Source organism: Ceratotherium simum, chromosome X, assembly GCF_057802395.1.
Source record: "Ceratotherium simum simum isolate JZ-2026a chromosome X, ASM5780239v1, whole genome shotgun sequence".
In the NCBI taxonomy this organism is placed as follows: domain Eukaryota; kingdom Metazoa; phylum Chordata; class Mammalia; order Perissodactyla; family Rhinocerotidae; genus Ceratotherium; species Ceratotherium simum.
This window is the reverse complement of record NC_141940.1, coordinates 93,019,388-93,037,480: the sequence shown is the minus strand read 5'-3', so window position 1 is coordinate 93,037,480 and position 18,093 is coordinate 93,019,388. Positions and strand designations below refer to the sequence as shown.

The window sequence follows — 18,093 nt, the reverse complement described above, 5'->3', positions numbered from 1 at the left end:
TTACCCAATAAACTGGACTCCCCAGTACATTGGATCATCCTACTGGTTTCAAAGTATGTTGTTTACTTCCCACAAGTGCATCAACAGCCAAGATCACAAAATGGATACTTGATATGGAAAGGCTCCTTTATCAAACGCAAAGTAATACAGACCAACCCAGTTACAGAGCACCTGCTAAGTTCAAAACTCTAGGTGGAGGGTACAACACTCAATAAGACAATCTCTTCACCATAAGGATTATACAGTCAAGTAAGGGAAATTAGACTATATGCAAATAACTGCAAAACAGGGTATGGTACCTCCAAATAATTATAATGCATTGGAGATAAAGCTAAAAGCCATCAGGAAAGACTCAATATTTTTAAAAATCCATTCTGTATACATTGCTGAGCACCTGCACTGTGCTAGGCTCTGAGAATTCAAAGACAAATGAAAATAGCCAACATTGATTAAGTAGTTATAATGGGCCAGGCAATGTGTTAAGTGCTTTTACACTCTATCTCATTTGCTCCTCACAACACATCTATAAAGTAAGTAATATTGTGATCCTTGTTTTACAGAAGTCAAGGTTTAGGAGTTAAGTAATTTACCCAAGGTCTCAAGGTAAGAGAACAGGTCAGCTGGGATTAGAATTCAAACTGCCTACCTTCAGAGGCCACAAGTTAACCATTATCTCCTGAACTGTCACAAAATCACCACACTCCAGCTCAGTGGAGGACACAGAGAAGAGTAACAGGGCTATTCTAACAGGGTTTGAAAATGCTCCAGTAAGTGCTGAACCGCCTGAGAGCATCAAGAAGGCATCACAGTGGAGGTGACATCTGAAATGGGTCTTCAAGGCTGAGAGATAGAGGAAGAACTGCACACGTGGACAAGTGGGAAAGGGGATTCTCTGCAGAGGGAACAGCATGTGCAAAGTTATAGGAGCGTGGTAGTTAGTGTATCATACGTGGGGTGCTGCAAGTCATTCTGTGTGGCCAAGGGCTGAGGGGGAAAGGGAGAGCGGGGGAGATGAAATTAGCAAGGTGCAAGAGCCAGAAGATAGGTGGTCCCTGGGCCATGCAAAGTTAGGTCAAAGGATTCTAAACATTTTAGAAAGTTAACTCTGTAGCAGAGTGGACAGTCAAGAAAGAGAATCAGACTGAAGGCAGGGATGCTACTGAAAAGGCTACTATCTAGATGAAAGATATGAACGAGGACAGCTGCAGTGGCCATGGAAAAGAGACTGATGAAAGGGAGATTTCAGAGGGATTCGAGAGAGGACTTAGGTCAACTGATCGGTAACAGAGAGAGGGTAATGGTCATTCTCTTATTTGTTTAAACATAAACAAAAATATATAATTTAGTGACTTAACATTTAGAGGTAACTCAAGTAATAAGCCAATGTGGACCAGTCTCAGCATGGTAGTACATTCAAAGAAAAGGCCAGGCAACCAATAGCAATTGACAAGTCCATCTTGTCTGAGACATTTTTTTTTTAATTTTTTTTTTTATTTTATTTATTTTTCCCCCAAAGCCCCAGTAGATAGTTGTATGTCATAGCTGCACATCCTTCTAGTTGCTATATGTGGGACGCGGCCTCAGCATGGCCGGAGAAGCGGTGCGTCGGTGCGTGCCCGGGATCCGAACCCGGGCCGCCAGCAGCGGAGCGCGCGCACTTAACCGCTAAGCCACGGGGTCGGCCCATTGTCTTAGACTTCTGAAGAAACCCTAAAGGTGATCCAATTTATGCTCCACATCTACACTTCCCAAAAAATGCCTTTCCTCTCTTTTTCCATTCTCACAAGTCTCACATGTCCTCACCATCGGCTCTGTCTATATCTCTCTCCCTCTCTCCCTTCTCCCCCAACCCCTCTCCAGCCCTTCTCCCTTTCCTCCATCCCCCAAAGCCTGAGAATCTGACTGAAAAATTCAGAAGAATCCTTAGAGGATGAAGGAGGGGGAAAAGTGGAATGAACAAAGGCAAATCTTTGTTCAGCAGGCAGGGCATGAGGAGAAGGAGAAAGCTGGGAACACACATTAATAATATTATCCCCACTACTTAATCAGTGAGAACCAAAGCTTCAATTAATAAAGCTGACAGTAAAAGCCAACTAGACCAGAATTGAAAATAGTTTTATTTTTGATAATCAAACAAAAATGCAAAAATAAATGCCCTTAAATACTAGATGAAAAAATCAACAAGTAGAACCAGAGAAAGACAGAATAAAATATACTGACAACAGATTTCATATTTTAAGCTAAAAAGGAGAGAAAGAACAGGGTAGACTGCAACAGAAGTAAAATTCTGATTAAACACAAAAGGGCCTACATGACGTTTTCAGAACCTAGATGATGATGGCATAAAATCTTTGAGTACAAGTTCAGAAAAATCAAAATGTAAACACAATTGTAGTAGTCTATTACTAACTGCTATTAGCTCTGAATAATGAAAAAATAAAATAATAATAAAGGTAGTTATTTATCACCTTTCCTCCTAAAAGACCATTAAGTGAATTTGCTAAAATAGAAAAGACATGACAAAATCTCTTATTTAAATAATAGAAGACTTTTTTAAACTACCCTAATACTCACAGCATAAATGGAACTCTGGGGAACAACTGGGAAGAACAGTGCATCAATAACTTAATGGCTACTTTTTAGAACTCATGGTCTCAATGGCAGCCTCTCCAAACTTATTCTTCTGGAATATGCCAGAACTCATGCCAAAGAAAAATGCAAGAATCCTGCAGCACAGGAGATGACTGTGATAATCCTAGCTTACGCTTCACTTCCTCTAGGAACACCGCCCTCTCTACCCCATGTAAGAAAATAAGCCAAATCTTAGACAAAGGAGGAGTGAATTCTTCATGACTACCTACTATGAGCTTGGCACTTGACATGCATCGTCCATCTGATGCTCACAGTAACTCTAAGATGGATTTGTTATTCTTACTTGACAGATGAGGGAATTGAGACCGAGAGAGGTTAAAAACATAGCCAAGATGAAAGAGATAATAAATGATAAATCCAGGTTCTGGACCCGTCTGTCTGACTGAAAAGCCTTGCTCTCTCCACTACACCTCACACTCCCATTAGGGTGGTGATGCAGGAGGACCACGTTCCCAAGGGATACCCCAACCACCGTACACACAGTTCATTTCAAACAACACTCCATTTCAGGAGACATATGCAGCCTGGGCCCAACCCTAGGGGTAAAGGGAAGGGAAAAGATTCTGGCAATAACGATAATGATGACGGTTATACTCTCCTAAGAAGAGAAGTCAGCAATTGCAAGGCCCAAAACAGAGGAAGACAAAGTAGGGAAAGGGAAGAAAGTTAAATAGGGCACTCACAATGGAAGATGAATAAAAATGGATGAAAGTAAAGAGAATAAGGATGAAGAGACAAAGTCCAATAAACAAGAAAACAAAATAGAGAAAACGTCAAAAGGATAGCAGGGAAAGGGATAAGGAGGTTGAGAGATGGGAACAAGAGAATAGGAAAAGGGACAACATTGAAAAAAGAATGGAGACAAGCATTTCTGCCTCCCTTTGAATAATGTGGCATTCATGCCCTCCCTGCCACCTTCCCATTTCTGATGTCCTAGAATGAACAACCATGTTCCCTCAATTATTTATACCTCTGATAAAAGGTTTATGATAATGACGTGTCCCTGGGGATTCCTCTTGATTAAAAGAACTATTGCCACACTAAACAGCACAATGAATTTCATAGTCAGAACAGGTATTTAAATGGAAGAGCATAATTCAAATAAGCAGAAAGATATGGACAATTCTAACATCTTAAAATGTTTAAAAATCTCTGAAGGGGGTTAGGAGAATAATTTATTTGAAAAAAATAAAACCAGCATGTTTAAAAACAAAAGGATATCAATCCAGAGGACGAAAAGTGATTACACAAATACCCAGAAACCCGCAATGGTGGATTATTACATGAATTGGCTGCACTTTGTTTATATACATACATGTTATCAAAGCTGTGCCTAAAATCTTAAATCCCAAACAGTGAGCCAGGCTCCAAAGAGGATACACTGTAAGATTCCATTTATACGAAGTTCAAGAATAGGCAAAACTAATCTACGGTGATGGAAGTCAGAGCAAGGAGGAGAGTTGAATGGAAGGAGGCCTGAGGGAACTTTCTGAGGTGATAGAGATGTTCTGTATGGTGTCTGAGGTGGTGGTTACACAGATGCATACATTTGTCAGCACTCATGGAACTGTGTGCTTAAAATGGGCACATTTTACCGTATATAAATTATACCTTGGGGGCCAGCCCAGTGGTGTAGTGGTTAAGGTCGCACACTGAGCTTCGGTGGCCCAGGGTTCATGGGTTCGGATCCCAGGGTAGACCTACACACCACTCATCAAGACCATGCTGTGGTGGCGTCCCACATACAAAATAGAGGAAGACTGGCACAGATGTTAGCTCAGGGACAATCTTCCTCAAACAAAAAGCAGAAGATTGGCAACAGATGTTAGCTCAGGGCCAATCTTCCTCATCAAAAAATAAAATAAAATAAATTATACCTCAATAAAATTGATTTTACAAATTAAAATCAGGGCAGAATAGGGCAGAATCGTGCAAATACAAAATTGAGGAAGGTAAATAATTTTTAAAATGTTTCCAATAAACCTGCATCTGGTCTGAATTCAGAAGGGGAAAGTACATAAATAAACATTACTCTATAGATTAAAAATTCAGGACAAAATATAAATCAGCCTAAAATATGTCAACAAATCAAATAGTAACTATTAGTTCCTAATTTGTGGACTAATGTTACACATGACAAAGATTTTATGTTCAAAAAAAAAAATCAGTGTGCACAGAGGACAACCATGTCAAGAGGCAGCAAGAGGGCAGCCATCTGCAAGCCAAGGAGAGAGGCCTTAAGAGAAACCAACCCTGCCAGCACCTTGTTCTTGGACTTGCAACCTCCAGAACTGTGGGAAAATAAATTTCTGTGGTTTAAGGCACCCAATCTATTTTGTTACGGCAGTCCTAGCAAACTAATATATTAAACTATAATTTATATACCATAAAATTTACCTCTTGTTACTACACAGTTCAACAGCTTTTTGTAAATTTACAGAGTTGTGTAATCATCACCACAATCTAGTTTAGAACACTTCCATCCTCCCCCAAAAGTTGCCTCTCCTACTGCCAGCCCCAGGCAACTACTGATCTGCTTTCTCTGATATATTGACCTTTTCTAGGATTTCAGACAGATGGAATCATACAATATGAAGTCTTCTGTGTCTGTTTTCTTTCACTTAGTATGTTTTTGAGGTTCATCCATGTTGTAATACATATCAGTAGTTTCTTTCTATCGTTCAATAGTTTCCATTGTATGGATACACCACATTTTGTTTATCCATTCATCAGTTGATGGACATTTGGGCTGTTCCCTGTTTTTGGCTATTATGAATAATGATGTTATAATCATTCACATAAAAGTTTTTGTGTGAACATATGTTTTAATTTCTCTTAGAAAGATATGTGGGAGTGGAATTACTGAGTCATGTGGTAAGTATTGTTTAACTATTTAAGAAACTGCCAAACTGTCTTCCAAAATGGCAGTATCATTTTACATTCCTACCAGAAATGTATGAGAGTTCCAGTTTCTCCATATCCTTGCCAACACTTGGTATTGTCAGTCTTTTTAAATTATAGCCAATCTAATGGGTGTGTAGTAGAATCTACTCAAGTTGAAGCTCAAAAGGACAATTTTAACTTGGGGCTAATTAGAATAACTACAGGCCTAGTTATTGATAAAATGTTTAGGCCTGAGGGGAGGGTCTTAAATTTTTGACTAATAGCTAAACTCTGGGTTTTAGAAGAGAGAGGAGGAAAAACTGTCTCTTCTTTAGTAAAAGACTCATTTGTGAATTTCATTCTTTTAATTCAAAAAACATTTATTCCAAATTTGGAGATTTTTTTTTATTAAATGCCTTTTGAATTTCAAAAGATTAGAGAAATCCACATTGTATGATGAAATTGGAAACTTTATCACTTTAACATAAATTTAAAGAATGTAATTTTGTGTTTTACTCTTAGTGATAAATGCAGAATGCATAGTTGGGAATTTGGGGCACGACGTGTTTCATTTCAGGCAAGCCTTTTGATTTCTCCTCTAAAACTAAATTGCTGAAGATTTATATAATTGTGATGTAAAACATGGGATTTAAATCACAATGTATTGCAATTACATTGTGTTATAATTATATATATTGGAGTGTTTTATGAAATGATTCTTACAGGATTCAGATAATCTGAAAATTATATAAACCTATGGAAAAATTTTCATTTGAAATTTTGGGTATGGTTTAAAGGTATAATATCTGACATATTTTCTAGTTATCTTTAAAATTTTAATTGTATTTTATTTTTACATACTCTGATTATATTCTATAACATTCCTAATTGGTTTTAGGCAAAACTTCAAGAAGCTGTATTCATGTATTGCTCTTTGCTAATCATTTGAAATTCTAATGTACTTGATCTTCCTTGATCCCCCTGCAGGAAAATTAAAAATTTTGGCTGGTATTGGGTGAAAAAGAGAAAAGCAGCCCCTGACATCCGGGAGCCAGCCTGGCACTATCAGCTGGCCTTTGTGCTGCTACAAGCTGGGCTGGCAGCCACAGGTAGGCCTTGGTGTTCTCCTGTTGAACATGAACACTTTCAGAGAATACCAACCTCAGACAAGGCCACTCTGTGACCTTGAAGGACCACTCCACAATCACGTCTGAACACAGACAGAACATGAACATTGTCCAAACCACAAAACGCCAAACATCTCCCTCTCCTAGCTCATAGGAGTGACGGCTGCTTCCCTCCCAATTACAGCTATAGCCTCGCTCTAGTCTGTTCTATACTATAAATGAGATTTATCAGGATACACAATCATACCCCCACTTCCTGAGAGCATCCAATCCAGAGCAAGACCCCACTTCCTTAAGGCCTCCCCAAAATTACCTAATACAAGCCCAATTCCTACAGTAAGTCTTGTCTAACGCTTACTTAGACATCCCATAGTTAGGGTATGTGTCTTCCCTCACTGCAATGAGTAATAAACCAACTTTTTCATTTAAAAAAAAAAAAGTCAAGGTGACCCAAGAGATCAAATTATATTTTAAAAATTTATTTTTATATTGTTCAAAGCACAGAGATTCACACAGTACTACATAAATAATCAGCTCACCACAAACCCAATGTCAATGAATGCAAAGTTATTAAAATTCTAATTCTGTGGCCAGTAGTTTTGATTATAATTATTATGTTTATAATAGATAAAAAAATGAAATAATATTTTTAAATGTATACATACCCATAGGATCAACCTTTATCCTGCCATTTACTATAATAGAGTCATTTGCGAAATAGCAAACAAATTAAGTTAACTAGGAGCCATTGACAAATGAAAAGAAATGAGAGCATAATTGTAGAGTCTATGAAAATAAGCGCTTAACATCCCAATAAAAGTCATATAAAAACATTCAGTCATTTGAGTTTTTCTAACTACTCCGACTTTTTATAAAAGCAGCTAATGATAGATCACATACAATAGCAACGGCAGCATATCATAAACTACTAAATGCCAAATTCCAATTAATAATGAAGCAGTAGGTGCCTGGCATAATTAGAAACAGCCCCAGGCCAGGAGATCCAGGGTCTGGGCTCAGTTCTAGGATGAACAAGCTGAACCTGCCTTTACTCATAGACTTAAGACTAAAGTCTTAGGCATAGACTGCTAGAGGTAAAAGGGCATTAGAGATCAGCTAGCCAAGGAAAGTGAGGCTCAGAGAGGTAAAGTGACTAAACCACAATCACACAGATAAGTTCCAGTGCCTCCAGCATGCAGCCTCAGAACCCTAGCCCCTGCCCCACTTCTTGGGAATGATACCTCATTTATAGAGTGAGAACAAGCATCCGTGTCTGCTTCTTCCTCCTGGAGGTGCTGGGATGACAACTGGAACTAACTGATGTGAGTGAATACGTGCTTGCTTATATTTAAACGAATCCAGTGAAATAACTCATCTTTGGGGGGTAGGGGCAGTATCAGGCAAAATTATGCTTGGCTGTTTGCATAAACGCTCCCAATGCCAGGGGTTTTAAGAAAGTAGGACTATGTTGTTCAATGGGAGCAGTATTGGCATTTTAGGTAGAACATTCTCCCCAGTGTGGGGTTGCCCTGCCCACACTGCAGGATGTAAAATACATGGTTGGCGCCCAGCTACTCAAAAGCAGCAGTGCCTCCCGGACAGGGCTGTCCCTAGGGCAAGGCGATTTAAAACATCAAAATTAATGCAAAAAATTCATGGTGAACAAAATATCAAAATACCAGGATGTTAAATAAAGATGGAATCAGTATTACTGATTTTTCCTTTTGCCTCAGGCTCCAATATGGCTCAGCATGCCATAGTTATCCATCCTGTCTTTATTTAAAATGTTGGTATTTTGTTCATCATGAATTTTACATTAATTTTGATTTTTAAAGGTACTTCATTAAACTATCACCTAGCTTGATTACTGAGTTTGGGGGCACCCCTTAAATTATGCACCCAAGGCAAGGGCCTCACTTGCCTCACCCTAGTCCAGTGCTGCTCCCGGTCATTGTGACAACCCAAAACACCTCCACACATTTCCAAAGGCCTCCCTGGGCTGAGAACCTCTGAAATAGGGGCTGATTTTTCTAATATAACAAGAAGTCCAGAAAGAGGCAGCCGGGGCTTGAAATGGTGGTTCCATGATGCCAGCAGGGCCCTAGGTTCCCTTTATGTCCGCTGCATTCACAAGGTGACTGCTGTGCCCTGAGGAATTATGTCCTAGTTACAGACAGGAAAACAGAAGTAGGGCAAAGGGCAGGAAAAATAGACCAGCTGAGCCTGACTCTCTTAATTAGAAAAATAACTTTCCCAGGATCCCCACCCAATAAACCTGAACTCATATATATCATTGGCCAGAAGTGACTCACGTGGTTGGCCCTAGCTGCAAGGAGCCTGGGGAGGTGAACACTTTTAAGTGGGCACAACTCCAGCCTGAATAAAATTAGTGCTCTCTCCCCAGGAATGAAGGGGACAGTGAATAAAAGATAGACAACTACAAATGTCTGGGGGCCATCTGTTTGTTGTTAGTGCCGCGGAGGTGATTCTGACTCCTAGTGACCCTGTGTATAGCAGAGCAGAACCCTGCCAGGTCTTTTGCGCCATCCTCGCACCTTCCAGCGCGATATCAGACAAGGCTCAGCTGCTATTCACAGGATTTTCACGGCCAATTGTTTCAGAAGTGGGTGGCCAGGTCCTTCCTGGTCTGTCTAGTCTGGAAGCTCCGCTGAAACCTGTCCACCATGGGTGACCCTGCTGGTATTTGAAATACAGTGGCATCGCTTTCAGCATCACAGCAACATGCAGCCGCCACAGTATGACAACCGACAGATGAGTGGTGTGGTTCCCTCACTAAAATGAACCCCACCCCGACAGTGAGAGCATGGAATCTTAACCACTAGACCACCAGGGCTGGCTCATGGGGGCGATGCAGGATAAAAAATGCTGGCTCTTTTTGGTGATTGCAAATAGCATCTTCTCTGCTTGTAATCTGATAGTCTACCTGAGCACAGCATTTTGATGGTCACTTTCAGAATTAAGGATAAAAACCGGAATGTCATTTTAGGCTGGGCTCCATACAAACAGAGCCTGAGACAGGGATTTACATGCATGTGATTTATTAAGACCACACTCTTGGGAGAAACCTGTAAGAGAGTGAGGGGAGCTGCCAAGGAAAGGGAAATGAGCCAAGCAAGGATACATTCTCACGTCAAGTTTGGCCTTGGCCTGATGCACAAGAGGCTATGAGCCTAAATCACCACAATACAGAGTTGTCCCACCTTGAAGAAGCTCAGCTTTTTACCCTTGACAAATGAGTCAGCCCCCTCTTGTGGTGAAGGGGCCAGTGTAACCTCCCAGGCTTCTTTGGGTGATGCAATGCCCACTGGCCAAGAGCACCACTCCACAGAGGGCTACAGGTGTGAGCTGTTTGCTCAAGCACTTGCTGCAGCTGGGAGGAAGGGGTGCCCCACCCCTAACGTGGATCGAGGTGGGCACCAAGAGCATCTACTACAAATATGAATTTTCATACACTTCCCAAAGAACGGCCTTTATTTCTATTTTGTATTGTTGGAGAATGTAACCCTAAATATATTGCTATGATTAAAAGCTATTGGAAAAACTGGCAACGAGTTGAAAATGTCTCATTTTTAAGAAAAATGATTAACAGGTGTTGACTTGTTTTGTTGAACCGCGAACGCAGACAGCCCTTTATAATTTGCTCTGGGTATTAACCAGGATCCAGTCCGTAGTTCACAATCTCATCAGAGCACGTAAATATTTGATAGTCTTAGTGTCTCATTTAAAGCTCAATGAATATTTAATTGAAGTTGACCAACAAAATAACTGAAAGAATTATGTTGCATTTAGTTAAGCCTGAAATGAGCAAGCTCTTCATTTTCTCAAGTAGTTTGAAGCTAAAATTATTCCAACTTCATGAAATATTCTACATAATTTTATAAGTAATTAAAGGGCTACAAAATAGGCTTGAAAGGCACATATTAAATGCTGAGAAAAACATGAAATAAAATGAATTTTCAACTTTAAATGCAAGAGAATAGTTTAATATATTGTGGGCTACAACATTACTTATTCAGTAGTAGATTAGTTTAAACTATTATCAATACGCTCTTTCTGTCACAAGAAGTAAAAATAGAATATTTTCTTTGACCCTTGCAAATTAAATATTCTAGAATGATTATGTGCAAATACCTATAAGATTGATATTAACAGGAAACCATGCATGATCCACCCAAGTCAGCCCAGAAATTGTTTCTGAACTCTGGGTCCAGCACTGAGCCAGGTACTGAAAATAATCAAAAAAGAGAAATATTGGTCCATGTTCAAAGTAGAGATGGTTTGCCGAGAAAGAAGCTTCCCTGCAGTCAGATAGCTCTCCATAAGTGTCAGAACTGGGCTTCAAAAAAATACATGCTCTAACTGATCAACCTTAACACTGATGACCTGGGATATGCAGCTTCTACCAAATTTTAAGACATTTTAATTGGAATCAAAGTATTGTCAACCAATCCATGTTAAAGCTGCTATAAACCACCTGGTAAACTTAGCATACTAAGGTGTGAATTCTTTATCTAGTCCTGAATTATTTTTTTAATTACAGGACCTAAATAATCTAATAACGGGTTCTTTTTTGGAGAACACAACAGGGGGCTGTGATACAGGGTTGTCTGATAAACACAGCCTATCCATATAGCTGCCTTATGGGAAATAACTGGTCACTTTCGGGTTTTTTCCCTTTGATCTTAGTCTTTTTTTAATATATTCAAATGGATTACCTTTTTCAACTGTCAATATGCCAGTATACATGTGTTATGTGTACAAACATAGACATTAAAAAGTTCAGACTCTTGTCTAATAATGGCACCTCTTTCCTTCACTTCTACAATTTCTTGCCATGGGAATGGGGAACCATAATTAGTATGGAGAAAAGAAGTAAAGGCATCTTCCTGTTGCTATTTAATGGCACATTCAGAATCAAACAAAACTATTTGGTTAATGGTAACTCACTAAGCAAAAGTGACAGTGTGACCAAACTCTTAGTGTCTACACCAGGATAGATTATCCTGTCCAGGGGAGGTAATGACAGAAAGGTTGATAAGCATTAGCCAAGAAAGGTGAACATCTGGCATCCTACAACCAATGTGCCTGGTCAGAAACAGAAGCAAGGATAACTTTTCTTTGTTTAGGGTACTTTTGTTCTTCAATGTGTCTTTTCAGGACAACTAGCCTTAACATTTACATTGACATTACATTACATTTACATTACATTACATACTTATTTTCTCAAATCTACTTAATATTTAAGTGCATGTAACATTTTAAGACTGCATGTCTCCCAACGTCATGTGACTTACCTGTTTATCAAAAGCCACCCAGGAAGGTGCGTCAGTTCCCATTCCTTTAGGAAATACACTGTATTTAGGCTTCATCTTTTGCCCGAGAAGCAGTTCTCCACCTATTCCGGGCTTATCTTCATTCACCAGCATCCTAACATTGTTGCAAAAGCCCCAGTGTTGAGATTTGTGGAACCTCTCCTTTCTCACCTGTGAACACAAGAGGCAACATAAAATGGCCAAGGTAACTCTTGATGACTTTTCTTCTTTGTTTTAAAAGGTAAACACATTTCTCATCATTTATTTTTCCCATTACAAAATGCATATTAGAGTGGCAAATAATTAAGATCTTTACCCATAAAGTTGTGTCACATTTTAAATTCAACTCATTTTAACAAATTCAAAACTTTGAAAGCTTAATAAGAATAAACCCAGTGCTCCATGCTATTTAAAACATTTAAAAATAACTATTACTGCAAGTGAACATTTAGAACATTAGCTTGCTAATTGGTCTATTCTACTTATTTGCCAAGAATGCAAACAGGAAAAAAAAAAAAAAAACTCCTCTACTTCAGAGTAAAAATGTAACAGTTTTCCCACAGAAGTCCAAACATTATTTTCGCCAAAACAAAGAATAAAATCTTTGCCTCATTAAAATAAATCTAATAGGAAATTCCTCAGAGCTGACATTCTCCTCCTAATTGTAGAACCTTGACCTCCCTCTTCCTCACTCCTTCCCCATCTTTTCTGGGGATCTGGGCAGAGAGGGAAAAGCCCAGATAAGGCTACCAAGGGTTGGCAAAGATGTGGGCCAACATTAACTTATATGCACTGCTAGTAGGAAAGTAAAGCAGAAAAATCCCTCTGAGGAGAGATTAGGCAATACCTAGCAAAGTGAAAGATGTCTATGCCCTATGACCTAGCAAGTCCACTCCTAAATATCTTTTGTCCTTGTACGCGAGGAGCTATATATCAGATTATTTGTTACAACACTGTTTATAAGACTGAAAAGTAGGAAACAATCTGAAAGTCCATCAATAGCAGAAAAGATATCTCAATTGTGTTTTCTTTATAAAATGGAATATTAATAGAGGTTGAAAATTATATGTATCAATATGGACAAGTCTCAAAAAATGTCAACCAAAAAAAAATAGGTAGTAGAAAGGCACATAAAATTTGATAATTCCACATATATATAAAGCCTGAAAATATTCAAAAATACAATGTTATTTAAGGATAATATAAGCATGGAAATTATAAGCAGCAAATTCAAGATAATATAATATTCATGATAATATGATGATATATGATACAATAAATATCATATATCATATAATGAATATCCATGTGCCCCACAGCCCTGAATAAAAAATAAAACACTTCAGACACAATTGAAGCCCTCTCTCAGAGTTCATGCCCTTGCCTCCCTCTCCAGAGGTAACCATTATCGTGAAGTTGCTGCTTGAACTTGAACACTTTGCCAGGATTATATATAGCCAAGGCAATAGCCTGTCACAAACATGATACGCTGGCAGGGAAGTCTGAGAAGAGGTTCGAAAAGGCTTCATTTCAAGGCAACCTACTGAATGGGAGAAAATATTTGCAAGTCATACGTCTGATAAGGAGCTAATACCCAAAACATAAAAAGAACTCATATACCTTAATAGCAAAGAAACAAACAATCTGATTTAAAAATGGGCAGGTGGGGGCCGGCCTGATGGCGTAGCAGTTAAGATGGTGCGCTCCGCTTCGGCAGCCCGGGGTTCGCAGGTTGAGATCCTGGGAGCGGATCGACACATCGCTTATCAAGCCACGCTGTGGCAGCGTCCCATATAAAGTAGAGGAAGATGGGCACGGACGTTAGCCCAGGGCCAATCTTCCTCAGCGTAAAGAAGGGGATTGGCAACAGATGTTAGCTCAGGGCTAATCTTCCTCACAAAAAAAGAAAAAAATGGGCAGATGATCTGAATAGACATTTTTCCAAAGAAGACATACAAATGGCCAACAGGTACATGAAAAGATGCTCAACATCACTAATAATCAGGGAAATGCAAATCAAAACCACAATGAGATATCACTTCACACCTGTTAGAATGGCTATGATCAAAAAGACAAGAAATAACAAGCATTGGTGAGGATGTGGAGCAAGAGGACCCTTCTGTACTGTTGGTGGGAATGTAAATTGGTACAGCCACTATGGAAAACAGTATGGAGGTACTTCAAAAGATTAAAAATAGAACTACCATATGACCCAGCAATTCCACTTTTGGGTATTTATTGGAAGAAAATGAAAACACTAACTCGAAAAGATATATGTACCCCTATGTTCACTGCAGCATTATTTAAAATAGCCAAAATATGGAAGTAACCCAAGTTTCCATCAATAGATGAATGGATAAAAAGATGCAGTATATATATACAATGGAATATTACTCAGCCATAAAAAAAGAATGAAATCTTGCCATTTGCGACAACATGGATGGATCTTGAGGGCATTATGCTAAGCAAAATAAGTCAGACAGAGAAAGACAAATATCACATGATCTCACTTATATGTGGAATCTTTTTTAGAAAAAAACAAGCTCATAGATACAGAGAACAGACCGGTGGTTTCCAGAGGTGGAGGGTAGGAGGTGAGCAAAATGGGTGAAGGGGGTCAAAAAATATAAACTTCCAGTTATAAAATACATAAGTCATGGGGATGTAATGTACAGCATGGCGACTACAGTTAACAATAGTGCACTGTATATTAAAGTTGCTAAGAAAGTAAATTTTAAAAGTTCTTATCACGAAAAAAATTTGTAACTGTATGGTGACGGACGTTAACTAGACTTACTGTGGCGATCATTTTGCAATATATACAAATATTGAATCATTACATTGTACACCTGCAACTAATATGTTATATGTCAATTATACCTCAATAAAAATAAAAAATATAATATTTAATGTTAAAAAAAAAAAAAAAAAGACTTCATTTCCTCTTGTAGTGAAGGCAGCCTGGAAGAACAAGGAAAGGCCTGAGCAGCCCCGCCCAGGGAAGCCAGGGCCACAACAGTGAGGAAAGCTAGAGGCAGTGGTTAGGATGGCACACGGCAGCCTGGCTCTGTCCCTCAGAGAATCCACTGCCATCACCTCTACCAGCCCGCTACTCTCCACTGACACACACATACACTCAGGTTACCACAAGTCAGTCCTAAATCACCACAGCAAAGCACAGGTTAGGCTGGCTAAAATGAATGATGGAGTAACACAGAATTTTATAAAAATTAATGTTCCCTCTTTTAAAGGAAGTAATTTCGGGTAATCACAAACTCACCTCAGGTCAAACCAATAAATGTTTCTTAAGCATTTACTGTATTCCTAGCTTTGTGCCAGATATACTAGTTAAAATAAGCATAAGACTCAGCACCTGCCCTGAAAAAGAAACCAATAATCTTGCTGATGGGGCAAGATTTAGAAATATAAAACAACTAGAAAACAGTACAGCTACCATTTTTGACCACTTACTATGAGCTGGACCCTTTACTAAGGGCTTTATATACATTATCTAATTTCACCATCACAAAACTACTTGATGGATGTTACTACCGCTATTTTACCAATGAGGAAACTAAGCTAGAGAGAGGCAGACTAGCACACCCACAGTTACATGGTAACTAGTGGAGCCTGCATCTGAACCTAAGTTCATGTAACCCTAAGCTCTGGTAAGTTTATCCACCCAGAGCCATATGCTGACAGGCTGGAGTAGTAGTGTTAAGGTCCTGCAGGTAATTGGGTACTGTCTTGGGCCTGGAGGAATGGGATGAATTAGACAGGAGAGGAGAGGCAAGGGTGTTCCGCGCAGGGTTAGGATGATGCACTGGAGCTGAGCTGACAGCACCTAGAGTGAGGGGCAAAAGCAGGGCGAGTCTAATAAAAAGGACAAGTTCAGGTTTGGAAGAAGGGTGAAATAGGGTAGAGTATGTAAGGAGGTCTATATTATGGAAGGCCTCACATTTAAATACCAGATATACACCTGAAACTCTCCTTGAGCAAGGATGAAACATAATGAAAGGCTGTCTGCGGTGACAATGTTCTAGACGGACTGAAAATCATTTTATGGCCATCAGAATGGCAAGAATTAGAAAGCTAGATAATATCAAGTGTAGAAGAGGATGTGGGGAAACAGGAACCCTAATGCTTTGCTGATGGGAGAGTTAACTGTTATTCTGGGAAGCAATGTGGTACTACTCGACAAAATGAGGGATGTGTATTCCCTATGATTCAAGAATCTCACTCCTGGATACATATCTCAGAGAAATTCTCACGGTAGCCAATAAATGGATATGTATGCGACTGTCACGGTATTTGGGGGAAGTTGGGGGCAACCTTGATATCTATGTTGACAGAATGAATAAGAAAATATGGTTTAATGGATAAGTACACTATGGTGGATATTAACTTCACCTCACTGCTTAGAAGCAATAAACCAGATGTATTAGCTTGGGTTGCCATAACAAAATACCATAGACTAGGTGACTCAAACAACAGAAATTTATTTCTCATAGTTCTGGGGGCTGAGAAGTCCAAAATAAAGGCACTGGCCAATTGGTCCAGTGAGGGTTCTCTTCTTGGCTTGCAGACTGCCGACTTCTTACTCTGTCTTCACATGGCAGTGAGAAAGAAAGCAAGCTCTCTAGTGTCTCTTCTTATAAGGGCACTAATCTCATCGTGGGGGCCCCACCCTTGACCTCAATATATATCTAATTACCTCCTAAGGCCCCATCTCCAAATATCATCACACTGGGGGGCTTAGGGCTTCAACATATGAATTTGGGAGGACACAATTCAGTCCATAGCACCAGATGTACATATAGCAATACAGATCCTTATAGCATATTGTTGGGTGAAACGATATCTATAGCACACAATATCATTTATATTTTTTTAAGAAAATAATACTACATATTTTACAAGGACACATACAGATTCAAGAATGCACATCAAAGACATTTGTATGGAAGCCTATATAAAGTGGAGAAGGAATGAGATTACGGATCAGGAATGATAAAGAATAAAAATACATAAAACACGAGAGAGACCTTGCACAGATCAATGATGATATTGTGCCAGAAACAGAGGTATTAATTCACCTCTTTGCACCTGACATTTAAAAAAAAGTGATGGACTGGAATGAGAGGTGAGAGGTAGGCAGACTAGGTGAGCCGCTAGGGAAACTGAGCAAGTACAGGGTAAGAAAGGCACAAGGGTGAAAACAATGGGAATGGGAAGGAAAGGACATCCTATAGGACAGAGACCCCCAAACTATTTTTGAGGAAGAGCAAGTTTGATTGATTGTTTTCTCAAATCATTTCAGACTGATACTTCTGTAATATACAATAAAATTAATTACAAAATTTGAAATAAAAACAAAGACATAAAAACTTACAAGCCCCACTGATCACACCCTTGGATATCATGGCAATGTCAAATTGCTATATAAGTTTCTAAAGACTCCCAACGTCACAAACGCACACCACACTTTGAGTAGCACTGCTATAGTAGACATCAGATAAAGAAACCAACATCTGTGATTGGATGTATTAAGAAAGGAAGAGTGATGGGAGGTGACTTGAAAGTTTCATGCCAGCCTCACTTCCACTTTGGTGGTGGGGGGGACAATAAGCAAGATGAAGTACTTCCATCACCTGGCTCCTCAGCTTACATATTGCTGCAGCTCCCAAGTATGGTTATAGCAGCACAAGCTGAGATTCTCCTTTCTGAAATTTATGAAGGAGACTAAAGCAATGGATTGAGCCTGAAGCGCCCTCAGCAAGGCTAGCCCTTCCCTTCCTGGTCAGCACCACAGAAGCAAGAAGAAGAGAAGGGGCTGGAAGAAGTAAAGGGCAAAGGAGGTGTACTTGCTGCCCCCCATACGCATACACATCCACAACTGCCATGAACTCTTGCCAGCACATTTTTGTACAGCTAGTGACAACGACTATAAATATCATACAACAGGGCCTTTTTATTTTAAACATAAGATCCATCAATGCTGTGATAATTGAAAAGAAGTCACAATATATAAAATTCAGAAGGTAGTTCAATCAAGTTCCTGCTAAATTGATGAGCAATTTCTCTATCCAAAGAGCATT

At 39.3% G+C, this 18,093-nt stretch overlaps 1 protein-coding gene across 4 annotated transcripts in view; it reads right to left on the bottom strand.

Moving 5' to 3' along the window:
* The window catches only part of EFHC2 (EF-hand domain containing 2), a 269,392-nt gene that overhangs the window by 140,228 nt on the left and 111,071 nt on the right, over positions 1-18,093 (bottom strand). For all 4 annotated transcript variants that reach the window (XM_087427094.1, XM_014791042.2, XM_087427093.1 and 1 more), the window contains exon 2: positions 11,978-12,166. In XM_087427094.1, the coding sequence (XP_087283220.1) occupies positions 11,978-12,109 (132 nt within the window). In that variant the 5' untranslated portion in view covers positions 12,110-12,166. The remainder of the gene's footprint in view (positions 1-11,977; positions 12,167-18,093) is intronic.